Consider the following 27,103-nt stretch of genomic DNA (forward strand, 5'->3'; position numbering starts at 1 on the left):
AGAAATAATTTTTTTACAAATTTATTACAAATAGATGAATTAATAGCAAGTAGAATTTTACCCCTTAATTAAAAAATAAAAAGTCTGTAGTACTTGTAAAAAGCCCAGGGTAGAGACGTTTTGTTACTCACCACTGGGTGGCAGGCTTGGAAGATCTCACTGAGCAGGACAGCACATTGTCGTTTTGCAAAAGGTTCTCTGAGTGGACTGAGAGTGCAGGGATGTCTGATATCTGGACTGTTTACACACTAAAGACGCACACATACACAGGGAGATAAAAAGAAACATTTATGTCAAATGAGAAAGATCAATTTCACTATAAATGAATCACTATTTCAGTTTTCAAATAAACTGAAGTTGTGATGAATAGGCTTGCAAGTTATTGTCCAAGTGAAATGTTAATTTCACAGTTAATTGCCTTCATTAGATCATCAGAGCATGATGAACATACAGGTGATGTTTTGCTCACCTCTGTTGCAGTCCAGCTGTTTCCAAACTCCTGTGGTGTTGGGGAGTCGATGTTGTCAGGCGTTCGCATCTCATTCACTGTCTTCAAGTCAAAGTTCCCACACAATCCGCTCAGCTTCCCCTGAACACATCACATCGCCTCTTTTTAGCCTGTTAGCTCATATGTTGTTAATACCGTCATGATATTACATTTTACTTTATATCATAGCCTCTTAAAATTTGTGACTGACAGTAACACAGAACTGCCTGTTGGATGCTGCTCTGAGAGTGGTGTGTTCAACAGTCTGAATGAAAAAAAATCTGTTAAGTTCTTCAGTGCTTCTGAGATGATTCGCTGTATGTTCCTTTGTGAAAGGAAAGGACGTGCCACGATTCATAGCAACATACCGTCCGACCTTTCACAAAAATAATCAGCTAAACTACAAGTGATTCCCATCATGGCTGCAGATAACTCAGAGGTCACTCAGCTCAATTAGGAACCAGAAAAATCCTAAAATATCAAACTGGTATAACATCAGTTTATTAGGTATCATTTGTGGAGTCACCTTATATTGAAGATCAGCTGAAGATCTGCAAAAAACAAAACAAAACACTGAACCAGCATCTTACCTGCCAGCGAGGTCCAACCTGGACATGCACTGTAGTCTTTCGGTCCCAGAGGACTGTGACGTCTTCCTCTGGGAAATGAATCGCTGTGAAGTACCCAGCTGGCCAGATGAACATTATCTGCTTCCTGTCAATCACACTGGATGGATTCTGCATAAACGAGTGACTGTAGTTAGATGGCAGCTATCCACTGAAAAATCCTTAAATCTTATTCAGAAGAAACAAAGATGACACACAAAGACACTGTGCAGCACATCACTCTGCGCTAGCAGTAGAAATTGCTTTAAAAGTGACTCTTACTGGCTTCCCAGTGTCATCATCAAAAGCAACAAAGGATCTTCCAACATTGATCAGCAGGGACTTCCTGCAGATGATTCCACTGTCAAAACAGTCGATGTTCTCAGCTGTGACACTGAGCATTATATCAGCACTGCTCTGTGGAGGTGAGAAAACACAGCTGCTGTAACAGTAAATGTCTTTATAGCTTAGAAATCTCAGTGTAACAATAGGCTTAGTGTTTATTATTACAGAGTAAAGCAGGTTTGTGTGTGTGTGCATATGTGTGCGTGTGTGTGTGTGTGTGTGTGTAAGGGGGGGGTCCACTGTTATGGACCAAAAAGTATATCACATGCTCATGTAATGGCTATAATAATCTTTTTCTCACATACCTTTACAAGATAAACTTTACATGCTCCAACGTAGTCGAATAACAGCCCATCAAACGTCCTGTAGTGGCGATCACCGTAAGCCGTGCACAACGATGGACACGGCTGAAATACACACTGGAACGTCCCATGCTGGCAAACACTACAAAGACAGCAATGCCTCAGTGATTCAGCATCAACTTGTTCCCACTTAGTTAGAGGACATTTTTTTCACATCTAATGGCCTCCTTTTGTTGAGAGCCTCAGGTTTACAGAAGGCAGAAAAGTGACCGGTGAATTGTCAAAGGCTGAACTGCAGCTCATTGCACTATTAGGCTGTCATCTACATCTTCTTCCCTGGCTGAGGCTTGAAGAAGAAATGGAAGGATGGGAGAATGACTGAGATCACTGGGAGAGTGTTTCCTTTCACTAGCGATGAACAGTCTGAAGCAGAGAATCAAAGAGTCATACAAGGGCCCGCTCTGTTTTCAAGGCCTTTTTCTGTGCTGTGATAGCAGAGAATTATAGATATCAGGTGGCCACTTTCGATGCTCTGACAACCTCGGGATTCTGAGCTTTCAGGCTAAATCTGACTTTGAAAAATTGGCGATGGTACTAGAAATTTAAGCAAACGCTTGATGATCATATTAATTTGACAGCTATTGTTGGCGAGGCCAAGACCAAATTTGTAAAGCGTGACAAAATGAATTATTGCCTATAGAGAGAAGGGAAATATGATATGTGAAGATATGTAACATGAAAGGAAGATTTTCAATTTTAATGAACAAAATTTTCTAAAAACACTGAATCTGTGGAAACATACCACTGGTAGCAGGGCGAAGAGACTCTGTCACCAGGGTAATACTCTTTTCCTTTCCACAGACAGGGGCATGCAGCGGGCTCAAAGCACTCATCTCCATGTTTCAGCAGCCTGTGGGAAACACCCAACTGTTAAAGGAAAAACACTTTTAAAGCACTGAGTTTATGTAGAATTGAGACCAATGAATTCTGTATGCTGGGGCTGAAAAGTAAAGCCAGTGTTAAAGTGCCTTAAATCAGCATGTTTTTTTCTAATAGCCAGCAGGGATCAAAAAGACTTGGTTGTCAAGCACTCTACTCATCTCTCTGCACACATATCTTGATGTTATAAACATATTCATTAGAGTCAACAAGGAGACTAAATGTGGGTATGCTTCATTGTGTGATTAACAAGTCATTCTTAGTCGCACCTGCCCCTTGCTAAGCTTATTCTTATTCAAAACACCAAGACAGAGTATAAAGATGTTAAGATTTTACAACAAGACTAGTGTGAATCTATATCCTTTTTAATACAAAGTCTCGATAAAAAACAGGAGCACATGACATCTTGAAAGCATCTTGAATTACTGTGGTGCAGTGCTTTGGACTTGCCTTCATCACCACTGCCACTGAAAATGTATCTGACATGTTTAAATGTGAAGCAGTTTATTTAAATGTAAAACCATCTTTCCAACAGCTTAAAATTTGCTAAAACTGAGTCATAACACAGGATAATGATCACAAACACAGCATCAAATCTACAACAGAATGGCTGAAAAAGAGTCAAAATCATAAATGTACATAAATGAATACCTGCAAAGCCCAATAAACTGAAGTGATATTTGTTTTGTTTTTTAAGTGGTTTGCCAGAGGTTTCCTGATGGTTATCACAAGCATCTGAACGAGGTGGAACTTCCTAAAGGACGCTTAGTGAAATATTAGTGGGGGCATGTGTATATATCTGATCTTTTATGTATACTTTTGACCCTGTGTGGATTAGAGAAATTTCCAAAGTAAATTCAAACTTCTGTACCCAGGTCTTGCTTTTTAAAGATGTATGCTGTGATGTATTGTGCCATGAAAATCAAACAGATAATCATTAGAAGTCTAAAATTACCATGATATTTACGGATAGGAATCGAGAACCAGTTCTTGTAGGAAACTGGTTCCCAGTACTGCAATTATGTGTGTCAGAGGCAGTCTAGAGCATGGATATGGAAATTTATTCTTATTGCACAAAATGATGAGATAAATGGTAATGTGGAAAACTGCATCCAAGACAGAAACAACCGCATTGTTAACACAACTTTGGTTCTTTGCAAGCACCTGCCAAGACTAGCTTAGTCTTGGCAGGTGCTTGCCAAGACTAAGCTGGGTTTAAGAACCCAGAGTGGAAGCTGAGTGAATACCAAACTGAGTATGCAGACCCTTAACTTCAACAGGCAACAAGCAGATGAGGAGTGAGGCTGCAGCCTCCCTTTCTACCTGTTCATCTTTCTAAAGTAGAATCATTGTGGCGATCGCTCACTTGTGCTGTTTTTTTTTTTTTTGCTATGTGCGGTCAGCGTTGTATTCTACTATGAGAAAGATTTTAGACATGTGTGTCCTCATTAAGGATTTGTGTTGGTGTGTGGGGTTGTAGCCTCAGGTTTATGTTGCTAAATGGTGATTATGAGACAGTTTCTGTCAGCTATTTACATGTTTACAGAGTAACATGAAAGTACAAACCAACAATCACCACTTGAGGAACCTAACCGATGTAAGACTATGCATTTTTAAATTCCATTAACATGATTTTATGTTCATTTTAAGTTGACAGACAAATAATTGTCCAATAATTACACCAAAAACAGTATCTATAACAGCCTACACATATCCGTTTACTTACTAACTTTCCCTGACCCTAACCAAACACCCACTGCCAGCCAGACGTTAATTAAAAATCAAAGACCGCTTACCGTTTACTACCAAATGAACATGATGCACAAGCAGCTCTGCCCCTACCAGAGAGTATGATTTAATTTGTAAAGCACTCATTGAGGAGGGTTAATCACTCCTGAAATCTAAATAGGCAAATCATTTCCAAATGATCATGTTGAATTTAATTTAAAACATCCCTGTATCCGTACAAAATTAACAAGTTTTTACATCGCTATGTGTGGAGTGAAGCTGTGGAATAGACTAAGTGAAGAACTGAAGCAATCAGCATGACTCAGTTCAAAAATATGTTTTTTGCAAAGTACAGGGAGGAGGTAGGGTTTTGATCGGGTGTCTCACCCACTATTTTCACACTGGGGATGTGTATATGTGTGTGTGGGTGCAACTTATATTTATATTTAAGTTATTTATAATTATTATTGCTTTGTTTTCCTTTTGTTTTGTTTGCTTGTCTCTTTTTCTCTGTTGTTGTTGTTATACTATTTAAACATGTTCAAAATAAAGATTCAATTCAATTCAAAATTCTGCATCTAAATAATCCAATCTCTCTGAAAGCAGTGTTTTTTAACTATTGAAGAACAGTGACCTAAAGGCATGCTATCAAGTTATAGCGTTGTCATTTTGCCAAGAGAATAACAGAGGTAGAGCCAAAGCAGGTCTGCTTCCAGAGCAGAGAGATGCCAGGAACCCAGAACAAATTTCAGGGGTGGGCGACTGTGGACTGTAACGCTCATGTTAGCTACATGAGAAAACCAGACAATTAGGATTCTCAGAGATAGAGAAAGAAACAGTCTTTGTCTGCAACCATCCATTTGCTTTCGTCTCTGCAAGACGAAGCTGATAAGTATCTTGTAATATCCATGGTTGAGCTATATCCACTGGCGAGGCTGCCGTGACATACTGAATAGTCTCGCCACAAACCTCAGGTTCATCTGAGTAGAGTTACACCACAGATAAAACGGTGCTAACAGCTTCCTTTATCTGGCAGCCAAACTGCTGTATCAATTTCTCTGATCAAAGATATGAAAATCATTTATTGTTCTGACCTATGAGCACATTATGAATAAATTCTCATAAACACAGCCCTCATTTTGAATTTCATTCTTTCGCGTGATGTAAAGTGGACTGAGGAATAAGTAGTTGAAAAACATGATGACAGATGAGTCAAACAGCGCAATGGCTCGACTGCAGTCTGCCTTGCATTGAGTGTACTCCCAAGTGTTGCACACCAAGTAGAGACAATAAGCTGAAAATTATCCCTGACGGTATGCAGCCTATGGCCTAGATTATTAATGACGTTTGCAATCATAAATTACATTCACAAGATTAGCAGGTGAATTGATCCGTTTATTTGGGGCAGAAAATAATTTAAAGAAAGACTGATGTTTTTCTTTTCTACTCTCCCGGAGTACTCAAAACGCTGTATACAACATGCCTCATTCACCCATTCATACAAGCACTTCTAAACACAAGTGCAAACTAAAGTACATTCACACATCGTCATACTCATCAGTATGATGAGTATGACCAGAAAGCAATTAGACCCTCTGATGACGATGAACGCATCAGAGGGCAACTTGGGGTTAGTATCTTGCCCAAGGATATTTGGCATGCAGACTGGAGAAGCCAAGGATCGAACCACGGACCTTCCAATTAGTAGCTGATTTGCTCTACCACCTGAGCCACAGCCACCCTGTGTGTGAGATCTATCACACACAGATCAAAACATGCTGACATGATGACCATTTCACAGTTAATAAAATGCATAAAATAATTTCTGCTACAAATTGCCTCATTTTTTCAGTACTGGGGCGTCTTAGTGCAAAGTCTGGGATGAGGAGGATATACTTTACTACATTTTTACATTTTGCAAGTAAATAATTTTTTTTTTTAACCAGATGTTCCCCACTTATCCTAGACACTAGCTCTTTCAAAAGGCAGCAGACCTGACAAGGTATATCATCTTTATCACCTAAACTTGTTTTTGCTTACAACACACTGAATCATCTCATGAGTCTAAACTAAAACAAAACCTGTAACCAAAACCAAATTCCAGCAGGCTGCATGTTTCTGTTTTGCACCTGAAAGTCCAGGTTCATATGAGTTCAGCTGGACTAATTGACACAGAAGGAATGAATGAATGGTCTACATTTTGATCATAAACAAAGTGTGCCATTGTGAATGCAGACACAATGGATTCATCTGTCTGCACCTCAGCTAATCATTTCCCATTAGAGGTTTTAAAGTCCCGCTTCAGATGAATACCTTGCAGTTGACTCTGAGTTTAGAAAGGGTTTTTGTATTTTGATAGTCATTTAAGTGTAGAGTTAATATAAGAAGAAGAAGAAGCTGCTTATCATTTGTTGACTGCTTTAGTAAACACAACTAAAGCTGTGGAGATATAGTTAATATTATTGAAATCAGAAATCTTATAAAGGTTATTATTTCAATGTCCAAGATGTAAATATGACACTAGGGTTTGAAGAATTAATTAAAAGTAAAAGCTACATCTCAGGTCTGGGGGTTAGGGTTAGGGAAGATGTGTTTTTTTATTTGTCCTCAAATTCATCATTTATATAGAAAATAAGCTGCAATAAATTTGGTATGTACCAGTTTCAACTGTTTTAGATTTTTAAATACTCTCTATATAAAGATTTGTGATTTTTTTTATTGCATGTGACATTTTATTTTTTTTAAAGTGTTTATACAAACCTCATCGTGCTGTAAGCTCAGACAGTTGTAAAAGCATAGTAAATACCAACATCATCCTATAAAATACTCAAGAACTAAGTTGTTTGAAAACGGTACAAAGAAATGCCAATGCATCTCAGCCCTTTCAGGTCAGAGACAAGAGAATCTGAGAAGGTAGATAAACTAACTGCTGAGAAATGCTAACAAAGATTAGTCAATAAACAGACAGGGGTAAGTTTTGAACTGAATCCTGGTGTTTTCCTCAAAACAGCTCCTGTTTTGATGCTTTCACTGGGCAAAAAACTATTCATCAGATTCATCCTTTACACTATTGGTATTAGTATTGCTGTCCAAATGCATAGTGAATTTGAATATTTACATAATATACAGTGTATTCACTGAATCCCACAGTGTCTCATAAAAAGGTTGTGCACAAAAATTCCCAAATGCTCAATGTTCACAATTGAAAAAAAGCTATTACTGTTACTCATCCTATTAATTCTATTCTACCAAAGATGGCTTAATTTCACCAGAGAACTTAGCCTTGAGATATTGTTCAATTAACAGAAATAAACAGGTCCGGAAACAAAGCTCACATTATGCTTGTGTCTGCTAGCAGTCTGCTAATAGCTAATAGCAGACTGGTTGATTAAGTATTTCTGACAAGCCACATTTCTTGATTGCATCTGTAACGAAGCTGCTAATAAGCTGCTATCATTCATTCTGGTGACTGGTGATGAAATGTGAAAGACTAGAAAGACAGCCCCCAGTACTGTAGACCATCATGCATTGCCCTGAAAGAAAAATTACAGGTGGACGAAAGGCATGAAAGCAGCACTTTTCAAAGTGAACAGCCACAAAGTATGTTCTAAATATGAATTAGGAAATAAAATTGCATATTTTGTATTTATCACACAAATGCACATATATATATAAGAGCAATGACATTAATATTAACAGTACGGAGAAACTCACCCTGTAGAATTTTGCCAGTTAGCTCGTAACCCTAACCCTCGACAACTTAAATATCAATACTGAATGAATTATTTTGAATACCTGCTAATGCAAACACAATGCTAGCTAGCTAAGACTAAATTTAATGTTTGCCAACATTAATGCTACCAAAATACAATATTAAGGTAGTTAAATTTTGCTTTTTAAACTTATTTAGAATTTTTGGGGGAGGGTGTGGTGAGTCATGTTAACATCACTGATTTGTGAACTCTATAAATCTTTAAAATAAGAATCATAATAAAGGTTTCTTCTGTAAAAACAACCCTTGATTAGCAGAAAAACAAACAGGCTTCTATGTAGCAGAATATGACTCCAGGCTGATCTCATACAGATCAGTTGATCTCCCAGTGAACCTTAAAACTGTCTCACTATCACTACACTCATTAATACATCTGTCATCAAGAAGCAGAAGGGCTGAATGAGATTTCTTTGTGCCATATTTTTTTAACTCAGGTTTCAGTGACTTTTTAAACACCTGAGCTACAACTGGACGACAGATTTAGAGGTTATGATGTTGTTGACACCCAAAAGGTCAGTTTGCTCCATGTAGTGAACAGGGATATCTGAATCACACCAGTGAGGTCAGCAAAGGTGACTCAGGGTTCAGATGACCATTTTTGCCCCTCTCCGACCTTTTCACCGTATCACTATATTTCAGTAGGTTTGCTGAGATAGTGCTCTGAGTAACAGGCAGAAAACCCAGACTGGTGCTATTTATAGAACGGAGCTAAAGTAACCAAGGGGAGCTTCAATGCAAGGCCAAATTCCAGGAAGTCGGTTCAACAAACTCTGAGTCTAACCACAAACTCCGAGCTGATTTACTCTGAGATCAGCAACTCACAGTTTCCTCTTTAAGAAAGTAGGATGATCAAAGTAAGTTCAATCAACTCTGAGTATGTTGACCCTGAATTGAATGTGTTTGTAGAGAAAGAAAGCAATCCTCAACAGAGCTTCAATACTAAGATTCACCATGGCAACGATTAACTAAAGAACAGATCCCCTTTTTATCCAGTGAACCAAGGCATATGCATTCAGGTCAAGTATAATGTCATAATTTTACATTTAAATTTGAAATCTAATCATCTAACCTGACAGGAACACGGGTGGGTAGGCACTGAGGGTAAAAAATATGGAAAAACAAATAAGACAGAGAAATGATGGATATTAGTTAACTAGATAGCAATATACTCTGGGATGGATCTGCCCTTTTATTGAATAAAAAAATACGTTTGTGAGAACTTTTGATTGTTTCCTCTTTTTTTTTAAATTAGTCTAATTGTTCAGTAAAACTTAAGGTTTCTATTATTTCTGCCATTTATGCTTCAAAATGAGATTTAGAGAAAGACTATGCTTTAATTTTCACCAGTTTAACCACTAAGAATTTAAGCTAATGGCAGTCTTCACTGACATACATTAGGGTTATTTTCTTGGAGAGACAGCAGATATGTTTTAATAATAATAATGGATTGCATTTATATAGCTCTTTTCGAGACCCTCAAAGCGCTTTACAATTCCACTATTCATTCACACACTGGTGGAGGCAAGCCACATTTGTAGCCACAGCTACCCTGGGGCAGACTGACAGAAGCTGCCATATCGCGCCATTGGCCCCTCTGGCCATCACCAGTAGGTGAAGTGTCTTGCCCAAGGACACAACGACCAAAACAGACAGGGCTGGGGATCGAACCGGCAACCTTCCGGTTACAAGATGAGATTCCCAAGTCCCTGAACCACGATCGCTCCGTTTTAATGTTAATGTTACCGTTAGTACTCATTGTAATTCCGTCAAAACAAGTCTTGAATGTAAAGTTTTTATTTATATTCATCATATAATAAGAAAAATCTAACCTTGGTCTTGTTTTAGCATTTTTTTGACTATATAAATACACATAGCACAGTACAGTAGTACTTCAGATTATTTAAAAACACATTTAGACAATTAGTAGTTGTTTGAATTATATTTTTAATGGTTTTTCAGTGGTGTGGTGGTGGATGGTGGTGGATACAAACAAGATGCTTAACGGTCAAACATCAGCTACTTTGATATATTTTGGGGTCATGTGGGTTTAGTGAGTTGTGTGAATGGGTGACAAAAATGAATTGAGACAGGTCAGTTTGGAGCCTGATCATCGATGCTGACGTGATATGTACAATATATATTTATTTAAAGTTTATTTGTTCAGCATTGTCTTGCTGATGATCTTTTGTAGTACATGTTAGTCCAGAACTATATAGCATTCACCGTTAATGGTGCCTTCACAGATTTACAAGTGACTCGAGTCAATGTTTACAAAAGCATCCCTCTATACAAGGATGTTGGTGTTTGATCTGTATATTGGCAACAAACCAGATGGTCTCTCATTTCAGTGGTGTCTATGTTTTCCAAATGTAAGACTTTCATTGGTCAGATAGTTTTCCAAATCACCTTAAGCGATAGGTTTTATTTTTTCTCAAATTAAAGCTAGGGCCAAATTCTCTGACAATGTCAGAAAGCCTAACAAGGTCAGTTTTATTTGTTAATGGAAATCCTTCATAAATACGTGATTTGAGGTTCACAGATAGAATCTTTGATTGTCTTTTAAGAGTTACCATTTTAGCGCTACACTGTTTCATTGTTCTTTTGTATACTTATTCAGCTCTTCTGCTTTTACATGAAAAACAAAGATTTTATATTTTTGACAGTTCTAAAATCGAGAAATATAATCCTTCTGTTTGCAGGTGTAGCGCTCTCATCAATCAACTATATAATCTATGCAAATATGTCATAAGATGCGACATCCTTAAACTAACCCTTGCCTGTGCGTATTGTAATCAGGATGACTCCTGGTTGATGTCACAGAATGAAACCACTTAACCCCCCTTTCAGGCTGACAGCCAGAGAGGATTAAAGGGGTCAGATGACTGTATTCTACCCATAATGTCTGTTCACCTCATCTGTTGGAATCCCGTCCTTTGTCTGCCACAGAAAATCTGCACTTTTCCTTATGTCACATCAACAGACACTTCCACAAGGCTTATATCTTTAAATCTATAAATGTAAAAATTTCCCCAAAAAAACTTAATTCAAACTTATACATTTTACTGGTCTGACCAGTAGATGAAGCAAGGCAGTCCCCCCCCCAAAAAAAGGAATTAAAAACCAGGAAAATTCATGTATTAGAAGCCAGCAGGGAATTAGCAAGTTCAACCAGAAGATGAGTCAGGTTAACAGAACAACTGGGCTAAGTTTATCTAAAACTGTCCACACAAAATGAACAGCTACGTCTGCTTATTACTTTATGTTGGGAAACAAATGGTTACAATGAAGTGCTGACTACATGTATCACACAAGCAGCATCACCAGGTATGGGAAGGAGGGGGGTGGAAGACTATTTCAGGCTTCTGTGACATTTTAAGAAAGTTTAATCAACCTGCAGCCAGTTTCTCTGTGACATCAGCTTCAGTCAGGTACACTAACAGCATAAGATTTCATTAAGTGAAACACTCATTTCTTGACCTTTACTGCTCAAGAAAAACATCTTGTTCCTTTGCTCAATCAACCTGATACCAAACAGTTAACTAGGATAACTACAGTCTGCTATGTGTGAACTTTTCAAGATTCTGTACCACTTAAGCAGGAGTTTGGAACCCTTTGTTTTACCTCATTGTTTTACCCTGATATGAAACAAAAATGTTAAATTGTTACATTCAGTCTCCATCTTTAGTCTGACCATACTTCCACTCTGCACTGTGACTAAAGACCAATGCATGCACAAGAATCTCAGGGTTATTACGAGTGGAGAAGTGTGAATAATCAGTTTGATCTTTCTATTTTGAATTCTGTTATTTACTAGTTTGTTGCTACAGATCACACATCCCAGAGAGTCAGCTGAATGAAAGCAAATAAATTTTTCCAGATACCTTTTCTATTTTTTATATTCAATTCTCTATTTTTCTCCTTTTCCCTTTTTAAATTTGGATTCCATAACAACGAGAGTAGCTTTTGTTTAAAATTGTGAAATGAAGAATTACAATCAAATTAAAATAAAATGGATTTTAAAAGTGCAGTACTGTCCAATCAAAAGGAGTTTTTTTACATTATAAAGCAGCCATTACCTTCTATGTATAACTATTCACCAATGGACAGAATACATTTGTACTAGTTGTCACTCACCCAGGCGGGCAGACACATCCAGCCAGACAGGGCTCGTGTGATGAGCAGGTGAGGTTGAGCAGGTAAGACTCACAGGTGCGCTCACAGGACACACCCCTTCCCGGCAGGAGGCCATCCTCCCCTTCTGAACAGTTCTGGTAGATCTGACCTTCTGGACACAATCTGTCTGTAAGTAAAAATGACATCACAGATTTTTTTGTAGATTTTTGGTGTCACTTTTAAACTGACAGTGAAGAAGAGTGAAAAATTAGTTTGTTAGGTATGAATGCTGAACAACATAAACACATCAATGTTTTAGCTCATGCATTATTAATCTTCACTATCAAAAAAGGCACTTTTTCACATTTTCTTAGGACTGTAATTTCTCACAGTACTCACAGTATGAAAGTTGATATGACACAAACATATATATCCACTGACTATTTTTCTTTTGGCTACTTCCTTTAGGGGGTATCACAGTCAGTCACCTGCCTCCATCTCATTATATCCCTAGCATCCTCCTTTGTCACACCCACCCTCTGCATGTGCTCCTTCACTACATCTGTGAATCTTCTCTATAATTCGTCTGCACATGTCCAAACTATCTCAGCCCTGCCTCTCAAACTGTTCAACCTGAGCTGTCCCTCTGATGTATTCATGACTAATCCTGTCCATCTTGGTCTCAAAAACACTCAACATCTTCAGCTCTGCTACATCCAGCTCAGCTTCCGATCTTTTTGTCAGTCCCACTATCTCCAAACCGTACATTATAGCAGGTCTCACTACCATGTTGTAAACTTTCACTCTAGCTGCGATCCTTCTATCACAAATCAGCCTGACACTCATCTAGACCCACTCCACCACACTCGAACATTCTTTACTTTTCTTATGTCTGTTGCTTTGGATGGTTCAACCCAGGTATTCAAACTCATCCAACTTCATTATTGCTCCTCCTTGCATGTCCATCTTTCCTCCTGTCTCCCTTCACAAATATATTCTGTCTTCCTTCTACTAACTTTCATTCCTCTTCTTCACAGAGCATACCTCCACCTCTCCAGACTCTTTCAACTGCTTCTTACTCTCACTACAGATCAACATATTAGCTGCAAATATCATCCACAGACACTTCTATCTGACCTCCATCACAATTTGTAATACCACCCCCACCACTGCATACCTCACGTTGTCTCACTGTCCTTTTAAATGTCCTGCACTATCCTCACATACTTCTTCTTCTCTTGGCTATAAGAAAGATCCACAAAGACACAGTACAACTTCTTCTGACCTTCTCTATACTCTCCAATAACAAAGCAAACATCACATCTGCAGTGATCTTTCCTGGCATGAAGCCATATTGCTTCTCACTGATCATCACCTCTCTTCTTGACCGAGCTTCAACATATACACGGTAAGGTTCATCCCCTTTGTCACTCTGTAGTTACTACAGATCTGCACATCACTCTTGTTCTTTAAAACTGGTACCAGTCCACTTTTTCTCCATTGCCCAGGTATCCTCTGATTCTCCAAGACTGTATTAAACAATCTGCTTAAAAAGTCCACTGCCTTCTCTCCTAGACATCTTCATTATTCCACAGACATGTCACATTGGCCAATTGTCTTTTCACTCTCCATCATCTTCATACCTGCCCTCACTTCCTCCTTACTAATCCTCTGCACTTCCTGATTCATTAACTTTCCTCCATCTGTTCTCTCTCTCATTTTCTACATTCATAAACTCAAAATACTTCCTCTATCTTCTTAACATGCTCTCTTCACTTGTTACTACATTTCCATATCTATCCTGAATCATACTAACCTGCTGCACATACTTTCCAACTCAGTCTCCCTCCCTACCTAATCAACGCAAGTCATTTTGTCCTTCCTTGTTTTCCAGCCTCATGTACAACTTATTATAAACACTTTCCTTTCCCTCTTCTCTCTTTGCTGTTCACCCAGCCTCCCAAACTTACTTCTTTACTTTCTTCATCTCCCTGACTATCCCACTTTTCTTTGCTAACCTTTTCCTTTTATCACTGTCTTGTACTTCCTCATTCTACCACCAAGTCTCCTTGTTCTCATTTCTTTGTCCAAAGGACAAATGCCTTCTTGGTAGTTTCCGACTTCAGCTATACCCTTCCAGTCATCTATAACTCTTCCCTACCATCCAGCTCTTGTCTCAATATCTTTCTGAACTCTGAGCTCTAAACTCCTCTTCAACTTCTATTATTCAATTCTTGTTTTTGCCTTAAGATTAAAAAAAAAGATCAGATTAACAAAATCAAATGGACTCACCTGTGCCTGTTTGTGTTTGGGACACCAGTCTACCATTCAGACAGAGCCTGCAGGAGGCACAGAGAGACATTACTCACCTTAATGATGGCAACTGGAGAAAATTCATAGAATTTTCACATATTTAAAATTAAATACAGAGGTTTGGTACTTTGGTGATAATGTCAATATACTGCAATGTATGTAGTTTCTGTTATTTGTCCTCTTACATTGACTTTGCTCATTTTTGGTAATTTCCCTAATATGAGTTTCACCAAATTAGAAATTTAAAGAACAGATTTATACTCCCCAGGTGATTCAGTCTTTCTCAAGGTGGAAATTATATTAGCTTTCTTCCACACATTGTATTGTTTCACCAAAAAGGTTGCTGATTACAGCTGGTCCCTATACAATTTAAACAAACAGCCTGTGTTACATTACTTGACAGAAGTCTTCTGATGTTGGATCTCTGGACAGAACTTGCAAGAAATCCAACATCATCTCCAACAGGAAAGAAATGTTCCTGTTTTGTTTTTTGTTTTTTGTGGAACTCTAAAACGTAATATTTTTAATATGCAGGGAAGAACCTAATAAGCTCTTGGCCTAACTTAAAGTAACAATTTGAATTAAACAAAGCAATTTTTTTCTATTTTGAAAATTTTTTAATTTTCTGGAGTCTTTTGTTCATTCAAACATTTGACTTGAAACACTTGATTGAAAAGAATATCTCTAGAAAAATATAAACTTTTCTTACACAGATTTTCCTTTTACGTGGTCGTGACTGACAGGAGGTAGAGCTTTTTATTGAGAAAAAATTAGGAAATCTGAACCACAGCAAACCAGAAACTTTAGACTCCTTTGTTCTGAAAGTAAATTCTGCTCCTCAGTACTGCATTATTTTAACTGACTAAATTAAAGGCAGTTCCCAGTGTTTTCTGTGCTTTCTCTAACTGCTAACTAAACTGCCTCATGTAATATCAGTAATGTCACAGTTCATTGTTACAGAATTTATTTACAAAAATAAAGCCTGACACTCATAAGTCTAGACTGAAGGTAGAAATGAAGGGGAGGAGCTTACTGAACGCCTGCTGAAGTCATGATCACATCTCCTGGTTCATAATCTGCTCCGAGGAAACTGCAGGGGCACTCGCTCCTGGAAAAAAAAGAGACAACCTGACTTGAACTTGTGACAAACCTAAATGGACCGACTTTGGTTCCCCCCATAAATATACATTCACTGCTTAATTTTTTTCCTTACCAATGTTAATTAAGGAGAAGTGGAGGGGAGCAAAATAGACCAGTCTTACTTGAAAAAAATACAGTATTGTATGATTTATATAATATACATTGTGGTAATTTATGTTTAGCTAAGGCTAAAAGCCTTTGTAACATATAGGCCAGTGCCACACATCAGCTTCTGTACTACAAATTCTTTCTCACTGGTTATCAGATATCTGTCGTCCCCAGCCCGAGTGGGAATGAAAGGGGGGTTTCACGATGAATTCCTTGATGTAACTCTATCACATGGTAAGTAAGGCATGGCGCTGCACTAGGATGTAAAAACCTGGGACATTTAAGAGGAATTAAGCTGCATGTCTTCTAGGGCAGAGCAAGCTAAAAAGGAGAGCACAATTACCGAGGTCCTCTGGGTCTACAATGTCTGCAGCAAAGATACCAGGTTTTCTACTTAGAAGCTGACCTAAACTTCAAAGCAGATACAAATATCACTTTGAGTGGATTGGTTTGGTGGAGTCACTCCAGCTTCACCACCCTCCACATCAGCACAGCAGGTAGTACTGAAGCTGCTCTGGGTATTAAGTCCCACCTGCTTCATCATATAAATATTTCATCATTTTTTTGCCTTTACATACTTCTACCTACGAATATCACTTCCTCGTCCTTACCTGTGCACACAGGTGTGTGTTCGGTGATTGTAGAAGGAACCCAGAGGACAGACGCAACCTTCCTCACACTCCTCCCCACAGTGCTGCGGGACAGAGAGGGAGGAGCAACGGCGCTGGCAGGAGGACACACAGGTGCCGTACTGCATGTTGGCAGGACAGGTGACAGCTGCAGGGCAAGACAGAGTTCAGCAAAGACTCAGACTCACAGTCAGTTTGGCCTTTTAATGGGAATTAACTTGATGATGGCGTCACTGTATTCTTCATCAAGTTATCAAATTTAACAACAAAGTGTAGAGCTACTGATTGGAGCAGAATGATGGTTTGTGTATGACTTTTTTCCCCTCCAGGGGAAAAAAGACATACGTCTGTTAATTCATCATTTAAAACTTTAGTTTGTCCAGTCATCTCTAAAGTGTGTGACATGCGAGAGAGCCAATAAAGGCAAGCTGAATGGACAGTGCAGAATCATTTCAGATTCGTGACATCAGTTCATCCACTGAGTAACGTTCAAGAAATAGACCTGATATCTGTTGTCATCCATAAAACCAGTCAGGCACATGTCATTAGTGTGCTCCAGTATTTAAACAAAGAATGATGTTTGTTGTGGATCTCATTAAAATGCACTCACGTTCTAACTTAATGACTCACACTGGAATAAAAATAGGATGACAAACTCCTGTGGTTGCCCCGTGATTACCCTAAACCTGTGGGTGACCACTTTGAGTGTAGTTTCACCTTTCAAGACATCCCATACCTTCTTTGGGAAAGTTTTTGGTAGGAAAATTTTCCAAAATTACTCCTAAGCTGGCACTGATACTGTTTGATCTAAACTGATTTTTTTTTCCATGTCATTCCCTAAAAGATTAAACTTCCATGAACAGTCTTGCCAATAACTCATATGACATACTGACATATATATTGAAATATTAAAATGTCCTCCAAGCTGAAATTTGAAAATCATCTGTGACCTTGAACGGTGAGTTGGGAGAAATATTTGGATTTGATATTAGACATGAAAACAAAAAATATGTCAGAAATAATTGCTAATTTTGACATCTCTGTAGCAGCAGGTACATTCTTGGACAAAATATGTTTGGCGTGAATGTGACTCACCACAGTCAGATATCTGTGATCGAAAGTCAATGATGACGGAGAATCGACGGCAGTGGCGAGCATAGTGGGCCAGCGACGAGCAGAGGCAAGGCGTCCCACACTTACAGGTATCGGAGCGACACTGCTGATGGAAGGGTGTTGGACTGAGGTACTCATGACAGGCAGCAAACAGATCCTGATTCAGCACATCACACATTTCTGAAGCATAGGTCACTGTTAAAAATAGTTTAGAAATAATTCAAGTAAACAAGTCTTGCTCTCTGTGATTCTGATGTCATGAATCAAATACAAACCCTAAATAAAATATTTTTAAAGTTGTTCATTTATGTCATAATCATTGTAAATTCACTGGATAATACAGATAAATATGTGTGTAAAAATATAAGAATAAAAGTAGAAACTAAACTGATTTACACCTTAAACAGAGCTTGGGATACATTTTTACTGTGATATCAACATCAAAATGTCCAAACGTTTTATAATAATACATATGTTTTATTTTATAAAGCACCACTTACGCAGTTTAACATAATAAATGTTATACGACTGAGTAAATATGTTATTTTTCTCTACTGAAACAGAAAAAAGGAGGAAGAGAAACTGACCAGCCTGCTGGTGTGTATCACAGGGATCAAGCTGAGGCGTACTCAGGCTGGACAAACACGCAGACGAAACTTTCCAGGCATTTCCAAAGAGCTGAGGAGTGCTTTCTATCATACCTGATGGAGATCTGAACCAAAACCAAAGCAAGGAATCAGTATGACAGCACACAGATAGAAAAAAAGTCATTTTTATAAAGTGAGTCCAGTGCTATCGTGTGAATGAAGAGTTGCCTTTTGATTTTTGTGGTTACAAGTGTTGTTGTGTTCACAAAATAACATTCTGATAATATCAGAATCAGAATAATTATTAATCCCAGAGCAAATTATGTGGTCACAGTTGCTCAAAGACAGTAAGAACAGTAACCAACTAAATTAAATTAAATATTACAATATATTACAAGTTATAAAATATAACAAAATAGCTATAATTATAAATATTACTGAATGTTACACAAAATTAAATGTGTGTAGTTGACATTGAGGTGCCCCTCTTATTATACTGACTTTTCTCTGTAGAGGATGTGACATCAAGAGTGTGCACTGTGACATCCACATCGACCCCATGGATTGAAACAGGGGTCACTGAGCATGGCAGGAGATTATATATTATTGTAATCAGTCCTAAAAATCTTACAAACATGGTGTCTTACTGACTTACTGAATCTAGGTGGCATTACATTGACCTTCAGTAACACTGGAGTTGTTTTTGACCAGGATATGTGCATATTAACCAAATATGTAGGACTGCCTTCTTGCATTTATCTCTTGAATTAGAATCATCCCGTCTCAGTGATGCTGAAAAAGTTGGTTATGCATTTATTGCTTGTAGGCTGCATTACTGCAATTATTTATCAGGTTGTCCTAAACACTCACTGAAAGCCTTTAGTTAACCCAACATGCTGCAGTGAGAGTACTGACAGGGTCTGCAAACAGAGAGCATGTTTCATTGGTTCCCCGTTAAACCCAGAATCAAATTAAAAAATCCTGCTCCTCACATACAAGGTCTTGAATAATCAGGACCCATCTTACCTTAAAGACCCAATTACACTGTATCTTCCCAACAGAGCACTTTGCTCTCAGACTGCTGGTTTACTTGTGGTTCGTCAGGTATTTAAAAGTAGAACGGGAGGAAGAGCCTTCAGCTTTTAGGCCCCTCTTCTGCAGCTCCCATTTGAATTCAGAAGACAGACGCTATCTCTACTGTCAAGATTAGGCTTTAAACGTTCCTTTTTGATAAAGCACATAGTTAGTGCTGGATCACGTAACCCTGAACCCTCCCTTAATTACACTGCAATAGGGGGCTTCCCATGATATACTGAGAGGTTCTGTTCTCCTTCATTCACTCGCTATGTTTATACACCACTTTAGTTCATCTCGGGCTCCCTCCCCTCACCCCAGCAGGTTGTAGCAGATGGTTGCCCCTCCCTGAACCTGGTTCTGGTGGTGGTTTCTTCCTGTTCAAAGGGAGTTTTTCCTTCCCACTGTTCTCAAGTGCTTGCTCATAGAGGGTTCTTTGATTGTTTGAGATTTTTCTTCTTTCTTTCTTTCTTTCTTTCTTTCTTTCTTTCTTTCTTTCGTCAGGTCTTTCCCTTAAAGCTCTTTAAAACTGTTGGTGTGATTTGAAGTTGCATACATAAAACTGAATTTAAAGGCATTTATTTGAAGTGAACTGCATTTTTTAAACTTTTAAAGAAAATATGTGCAGTATTAAATACACATTTTACTTGTACTTCTTTGATCCTTCTCTGAAACATGCTGGACCTGGAACTGATATGAGTACAATAGCAAGCTAGAAGCGACTGACACGGGAGTCCCACCTCCGCCCAAGCCACTATTAATCAGATGGGTTTCACCCAATTCTCTTTGAAGTAGAATAGCTGCCTGCAGTTCTTTCTGACTTACTCCTCTTCTTTTTTTGCCACTAACTATGCAACTAAGTGTCTGAAATGACTGCAGCTGCAAAGCAAAGCAAAAACAAAACAAAAGGTTAAAATTGTGCAAGTCATCACTTTAACTACAGTCTTTTAGTAGTGCTTCAGGAAAAGTGACTCCTTAGCAGCATACGGGCACTTCAGTCAGTAACTGTGATGTATATCCATTTACAGCTGTTAGACAACATCCGCCCTTTATAGTCAGCCATTACGATACGGTACAGTGGAGCTCCTATTCCGCTAACAGTAAATTCCTTGTTGAAGTGGCGTGTCCAGTTGGGCGCTCATCTAGTCCCCCTAAAAGAGCTGATCATAGAGCTGGGCTTTTGATGCTGAGCCGCCGACCAGTGTGCATTACAGAGAGAGTAAGTGTGAGAGGGAGAGCACTTCACCATCACCTCCCTATTTGCCTCTGAAACAAGAGCATGCACTCTCTCTGTATTATTGGAGGAGGGGTTAACCAAGAGCGCAAGAGGGATCAAAGGTCAGCCAGCACACACTTACAGGAAGTCGTCTTGAATGTTGCCATTGAAGGTGCCGCACAGCCCCACTGTATCATCCTTCCACAGCTCATCCGCCTGCAGGTAAAGGCGAAACTCCTTCCAGCTGTACTGCAGACGCAGGCCGAACGCCGTCCTCACCTGGACAAACATTGATGATAGCTCCTGGATGTGGAAGAGGTCTGCAGGAGATATATATAGGACATTATTTAGCTCAAAGCTGGTGGTGTGCAAAGCTTGTTCTTTTACTTTATAATTTTTCCCCAAACTATGGATCAAGCTACCAGTGTACAAATCTTCATCTTCCTTGCTTTGTTCCTGGTACACTTTTACATCACTTTGCAAATTATCACTATAGACGGGGCATCAGCAGCACTTGTGCACCAATACTAATTAATTAATTGATTAATTAATGGTAGTTACAAACTCTATAGCGGAATCTTTAATAAATAAAGCATAATTGAGTAAGAATGACGATGAAATTTATATCACTCATATCCAAACACATATTTTAGTGGAATCCAGCTTTTAGGTAGGTGCCAGTGTAGACTGTACAACAGCCTATATCCCAAAAGTATGTCATTCATAATAAAACAGCCATTTCAGTTAAAGCTGTTTGTGGAATTTTATTTGGAACTTGTTTCCTTTTCTTCTTTATGTGTATAAGTACAGTTGTATAAAATGAAGGAATGGAAAATCTGTAACAGAACATAAAGAGCAATAGCTATTAGTGTTTTTATTCATTCAGGTTCAAAATATCAGATCACTCTCAGACGCTGTCAGATAAAGCACACAAAAGCCTGTTGACTTGGTCTGAGCATTACTCATGTAAAATGAGTAATGCTCAGAGGAAAGACATTTTGTGCAACACAATGTAGGAGCTAACCCAGTAAAGTATTGTGAAAAATTTTCATTCAATAGCACAGCTGTCATTCAATCTGTCCCTGCCATAACCCACAGAGTGCTGAATAAAGTCGGGCCCTGGATGAGAACAATGCTGGAAGGTGATAAAAGATGAGGAGGTTACCATCAGAATAGGGCAGGGAGATGCGGTACTGTCCAGCAATGAAGACCTCTCCAATGTGACTCAGAGTAATTTCTGTTCTTGGATCTTCATCAATTACCAGGTTAACTGACTGTATGCAGGCCCCATCCAGATTCTGCAAATGAGACGAGATGGTCTGATAAAGCGTTCAGACAGTTTCCCAAACAGTTAAGCAGAATGAAATAATGGGAAGAAACACACTCAAATAAAGCACTCTTCCTGAAAAAATGAGGGAAATATAATAAAGAGAGAGGGCTTTAGTCTGTTAGACAGGTTGCTGGTGTGTAGTGATGGAATAAATACCCAAATCTATAAAAATGGAAAATAATATTCTGATTTCAACCTAAGGAAAAGTCTGAAGTCGCACCGTAGCCCCTACAGAGTGTACTATGCATAACCCACCCTACAATGATGTTAGATGGAAAATTTCCACCATTACTGGTAGTTTAATCTGTAGAAACAAATCTCTGCATATGGACATGCAAATTCTGAAGGAAGGGATATTGGTAATCGCTATTTTTTTTGTTGATCAATCACACTTTATCACGCTTTTGTTGCATGCAGGAAAGAAAATGGAGATGCAAGAGACCTGCTTTTGTTCTTATTATTTACCATTTACCAGTATGCATATTTCCTTTTATTTTCTATGAAAAGCTACATATGTAGCAGGCAGAGATGGGCGTTACGAGTAAAGTAAGGGATTACTATTGCAAAACCGGTAATTAGATTACCGTTACTTTCCCGTGGGAACGCTGCGTTACTGCGTTACTAAAACCATGATTTTTTGCGAGAATGTCTCAGGACAGTGACGTAAGCGAGTGCGCCGTTAGAGACAACAGCTGTATGCAGATCAACAATGGATCACATATCGATTGTGGGAGAGAGTATGAGCGTGCAGCGTTTAAAGCGTGGAAGCACTGACCTTACTTTGAGTTTGATTCCATAAAAAGTGACAAAAACATTAGCGTCCATCGTGCGTGGGAAGAAAACTTCTTTTTACAGCGAAAAAAAACCCTAAACTTCCAAGCAAGCACCGAGTGCCCTATGACGTAATGGGAAACTCACAGAGAAACTCGCGGATTCTTCAACTGACCGCAGCACACCTGCACCAGGGTAAACCTCCGCCTACCGCAGTCCTGCTTTACAGGTGAAAATAGAGCAATACAGCAGGACCACTGAGTCTTTGACTTTATTTATTTTCTGCTGTGTTTTACTTGCATCTATTTGAAAGAGTGAGTGTAAACACAAAAAATATTTTATTTTATGTGCTGGAATGTGTAGAAAATAGGTTTAAATGTTAAACTAATTTATTCAAGTCAGAGAATGTTGCATATAATTAAATTTTTGCTTGATGCATAAAGTTAAAAGATTAAAACTGATAAAACAAGTTTAAAAAAAAGAGACTTTTCCATTTGATTACATTTTGTATGATGGATTATGTAGAAAAAGTAGAATTGGGCTGAAAGATCTATCGCTTTATCACCTCTTCAGGTTGTAAATTGTGTTTTTAAAAAGTAACTAAGTAACTAAGTAATTAATTACTTTTGAAAATAAGTAATCAGTAAAGTAACGGGATTACTTTTTTGAGGACGTAATCAGTAATTAGTTACTGATTACTTTTTTCAAGTAACTTGACCAACACTGGTAGCAGGCTACTGCATACTCATTTAACAAAAACATTAAGGCTCAACTTTAGTAATAGATCCAGAGTTTAAAAGCTTATCAGATAATAAAAAGTGGCTAATAATAGAATCAGGTGACAATAGTAGCGAACAGTCTATATGGTATATATGGAAATAAATAATCACAGGCACATGGAACATGCTCTGCAACTCACTGTGCTGATCTGCTGAAATAAATGAAGACACTGTATTTCTTTATCAACAGGGTTTTAAGAAGGCTGGAATGAATGGTTTGGTATGTGAGTTTTAAACTGGCGACTATGTTGCCTGTTCTGTCTGGTTCCATCACTCAACACTGGTGCCAATAAACCTACAATAATAGATTTTTGTTGTTTCTTAAGGGCAGCGGAAACAAGGCTGTAAATACAGCACTGACATAATATAATGACCCTCTAAGCTGATGAAACTAGCAACTGGTGGTTTCTTTCAGCCCCGCTGCAACTTTTGCAACTCCTCTCCTAAACAGCACTGTGAGAACAGTGGCAGTGAATCAGACCAGCAAAAACACACACATGAAACCAAGTAAGCTTAAAGAATTTCAATCAATCAATCTTTCAGACATACAGGTGACTATGCAGTCCATTGTTAATGTCAAAATGTTTCTTATAGCTATAATGAAGTCATTTTAATTTTATGTGACAGGACAATTCAAGTGTTTTAGGAACTTTCAATGCACAATTATGCAAAACAATCACATAAATACCAGGCATAACTGGTGACAATGGTTATAGCAGTTGACATCTAACAATACCCACTGACAGATATTCCACTCCTTGGGCCAAGCCTTGTTAAAACAGAAAAGTCTTATTTATTATAATGTATCAGCAGATTGTACAGTTTGACTATAAAACTTAATGGAGCTATAAAATATAAATGCTCAAGGCCATCACTAATTCACAAAATCACCCAAGTTACTCTGGCTCACTTTTATTTCAAAAGTAAGGAAGTCTGAGTGAGACAATAAACAACCTGCTGCTATGAATCATCTCTTTCATGAATGGCAAAGCCCCGTAACCAAAAGGTTTTATCATCCCTCCTACTCTTCCCATCATTCACCTCCTGTTTTTGCATAACCTCCTCTCTGTCCAAGCCCCCCACCCTTCCAGTGCCCACTTCACTACAAAGCTGTCCGCAGCTCTGTCAGTCAGGCTAGATAAGGTAATCCTGTTTAGTTGGCTGTTAGAGGTCTCGGGCCTTGGCTCTGACAAGTGGGACATCTCATATCTCCCATCACCTGTCTGCTCAGCAGCTCAAAAGTCTGCCGGGAAACTGAAGGCTCAGAGATGAGGGGGAAAGAGACGAAGCTCTCAGTCTTTTGTAGGTTTTTCTTCATGATCATTATCGGCCAGAGCAGTTATAGCAAGGCTCTAAAACAAAAATGACCTGGACTGAGGGGAGTATTATGATCTACATGAAAGACAAATTGCACGTATTTGTAAGCCGAGCAAGTGAATAGTTCTGATTGCAGTAGGTAAAGTGGGGGAGTTGTGCAGTCTGTCAAATAGGTAGGAAAATGTAACAATCATGTCAGAACAAGCAAGCAGATGATGTGTAACTCACAGCTCCACAGGCGGTGTTCTGGATGGTTACTGTAAACTTTGCTGAATTGCGACTCTTGGCGAGGACATACTGGCATGTTGCAGGAAAAGTATAGATCCGTCCATCAAAGGACTGAAAATACATGTCGCCTGTCACCGAGCACTCGCCTGCAGACAGAGTGGTACATTTACTGCGAGTGTCCGTGTGTGTACTTCAAACAAAAGTTAATGCAAATGTATCCCGTTCCATAGCACTACTATAGCAATAAATAAACAGTCCTGTACATGGTAATCAATTGACAGTTTATGTTTTTCTCTCTGTGTAAATATCACACCTCGTCTGTTTTTGGTCCACAGCTATTATTGTGAGCTTTCTCCAGCCTTGCTTTGTTCCATATCTAATATAACTGCTTTGCACTTGGTTTTTACAAGGAAGCTTGGTTTTTCTATGCACACGAACCACAAACTTTATTTCCCCCTTAAGTATAAAGATTTTTTTTCTTCCATTCTACCACAGCATTCTTCTGCATATTTCTTTAATTTGTGTCTCTTAAAATCAACAAGTTCAACCTTTAATAACTTGCTACCATTCTGAAAATGTCAAGAATTATTGTTCCTCTTGATTCCATGAGTCCATGCTTTTTTTCCCCATTTCTAACAAGGCAAAATCTGTCCTTCTATTAGAACTTTTGCCTTAGTCATCTTTCTTTTTCAAAAATAAGCATATATTCCAACTTTCTTTTCACTGTCCAACAGGGGCAGGTGTTTTATAGTACCTTACCAATAAACTCTTCTCTTCCCTTAGTACACTGTCTATTCTCTCTTCTCAAAAATAGTTTTCGCACATTACTTAACAATGAACCATCAAAGCCAGAAGTGTTTTGTAAATGCACTAAAGTGACTAAAATCACTCACTAATTACTAAAATTATCCATTTAAAATTTATTTCTTTAGACTTTTGTACTTGGTTTAAGCCACTTTGGCATGTATGACAGCCTCAAGTCTGTTTGGGAATGATTCTCCAACCTAACTCTCACAGTCCCCATCAAACACTTTCATGGAATCATTGTATAGACTGAAAGTATTTAAGTCTGAAATCAAATTCACTGAATCTTGTTGAAAAATTTACTAGTCGAGTATATCAATAAACATTTCCCACAGGGGAAAGGGACAAACCTGGGCAGCTGTAGTCAGTGCAGTTCCACACTCCACCCACGCATGCACTGAAACAGAAAGCAGAGACGTCCACAGGTGGCTCTGGGAACATGAAAGGCTGAGCTAATCAGCAGGATCACTGAAAGAAATTGGACTCACTGCACTCAGGTGGTCAGATCTGAGAAGATTAAAAGGACTGTATGGGGAGCGTAGGATAATATCTTGTCTTTAATACACAATACTGCAATTTTTTATTACACAAGGAAAATCAAAGCTGTCACGTTATGAAGTGTTGCCAGAGATGTTATTAAAAAACTGTAAAAATAAAACACGCCTCACTGTTCCCTAGCTTTTTATGGGATGAAGAGTATTTAAACAGACAAACCAAAGACGTTTAAGTCTCTTCATCCAGATATTTATGATGGCATACAAGGTAACAGAAGTGTTACCACTGCTCACCAGGTGTTGCATTCCTCCTGCAGCGTCTGACCAGATGGATAAAACATACCGTGGTACTCACAGGGACAGTCAGAAGGCATTACACAGCCTCCATCCTCATATATTAGACCTGGGGACAAAGATTAGAGATTCAGATTCAGACTTCAGATCATCTGGGGATGAAAAAAAAATCATAAGACTGATAAGACAGAAAATGCAAATAATGTGTTAAAAGTAAAGTATAGGCAATATAATAACAGTATTTTTTATTATTATGAGATTTATGTTAAGGTCATTACACAAGACAAACTATAAAGATAAGGAACTATTTTGAATAGGAACATAAGAAGCAGAATCTCAACAGACACTCACCATCGGGACAATAGCATCCATCCAGGCAGGTGAGCTTACTGTCAATACACGTTCGCTCCAGGTTGCAGGACTCCGGACAGCAGCTGATACATTCCCTGTGCTGCAGTCCTAGAGAACACCGCTTCACTGGTCACAGAAACAAAACACAACACATACGTCAAAGCTTTAAGTTTGCTTCTGTAAAGCCCAATTACTCTTGCTGCCATGATCACTGAAATACAGGTTATAAACTGAAATTTGAACCTGACACGTCTGCAAAACATA

At 38.5% G+C, this 27,103-nt stretch overlaps 1 protein-coding gene across 1 annotated transcript in view; it reads right to left on the bottom strand.

Annotated features, from left to right (window-relative positions):
- Nucleotides 1-27,103, bottom strand: part of otog (otogelin) — a 63,077-nt gene that overhangs the window by 28,401 nt on the left and 7,573 nt on the right. The window contains exons 9-25 of the mRNA XM_076887550.1: nt 26,840-26,965; nt 26,538-26,597; nt 24,897-25,042; nt 21,637-21,769; nt 20,614-20,791; nt 18,182-18,306; nt 17,577-17,789; nt 16,464-16,629; nt 15,638-15,712; nt 14,584-14,630; nt 12,313-12,478; nt 2,542-2,649; nt 1,743-1,881; nt 1,375-1,509; nt 1,078-1,224; nt 470-589; nt 132-248 (exon numbers count right to left, since the gene is read on the bottom strand). Coding sequence (XP_076743665.1) covers nt 132-248; nt 470-589; nt 1,078-1,224; nt 1,375-1,509; nt 1,743-1,881; nt 2,542-2,649; nt 12,313-12,478; nt 14,584-14,630; nt 15,638-15,712; nt 16,464-16,629; nt 17,577-17,789; nt 18,182-18,306; nt 20,614-20,791; nt 21,637-21,769; nt 24,897-25,042; nt 26,538-26,597; nt 26,840-26,965 — 2,201 coding nt within the window. The remainder of the gene's footprint in view (nt 1-131; nt 249-469; nt 590-1,077; nt 1,225-1,374; nt 1,510-1,742; nt 1,882-2,541; nt 2,650-12,312; nt 12,479-14,583; nt 14,631-15,637; nt 15,713-16,463; nt 16,630-17,576; nt 17,790-18,181; nt 18,307-20,613; nt 20,792-21,636; nt 21,770-24,896; nt 25,043-26,537; nt 26,598-26,839; nt 26,966-27,103) is intronic.

The sequence above is a fragment of the Maylandia zebra genome, linkage group LG1 (genome assembly GCF_041146795.1).
Source record: "Maylandia zebra isolate NMK-2024a linkage group LG1, Mzebra_GT3a, whole genome shotgun sequence".
Lineage (NCBI taxonomy): Eukaryota > Metazoa > Chordata > Actinopteri > Cichliformes > Cichlidae > Maylandia > Maylandia zebra.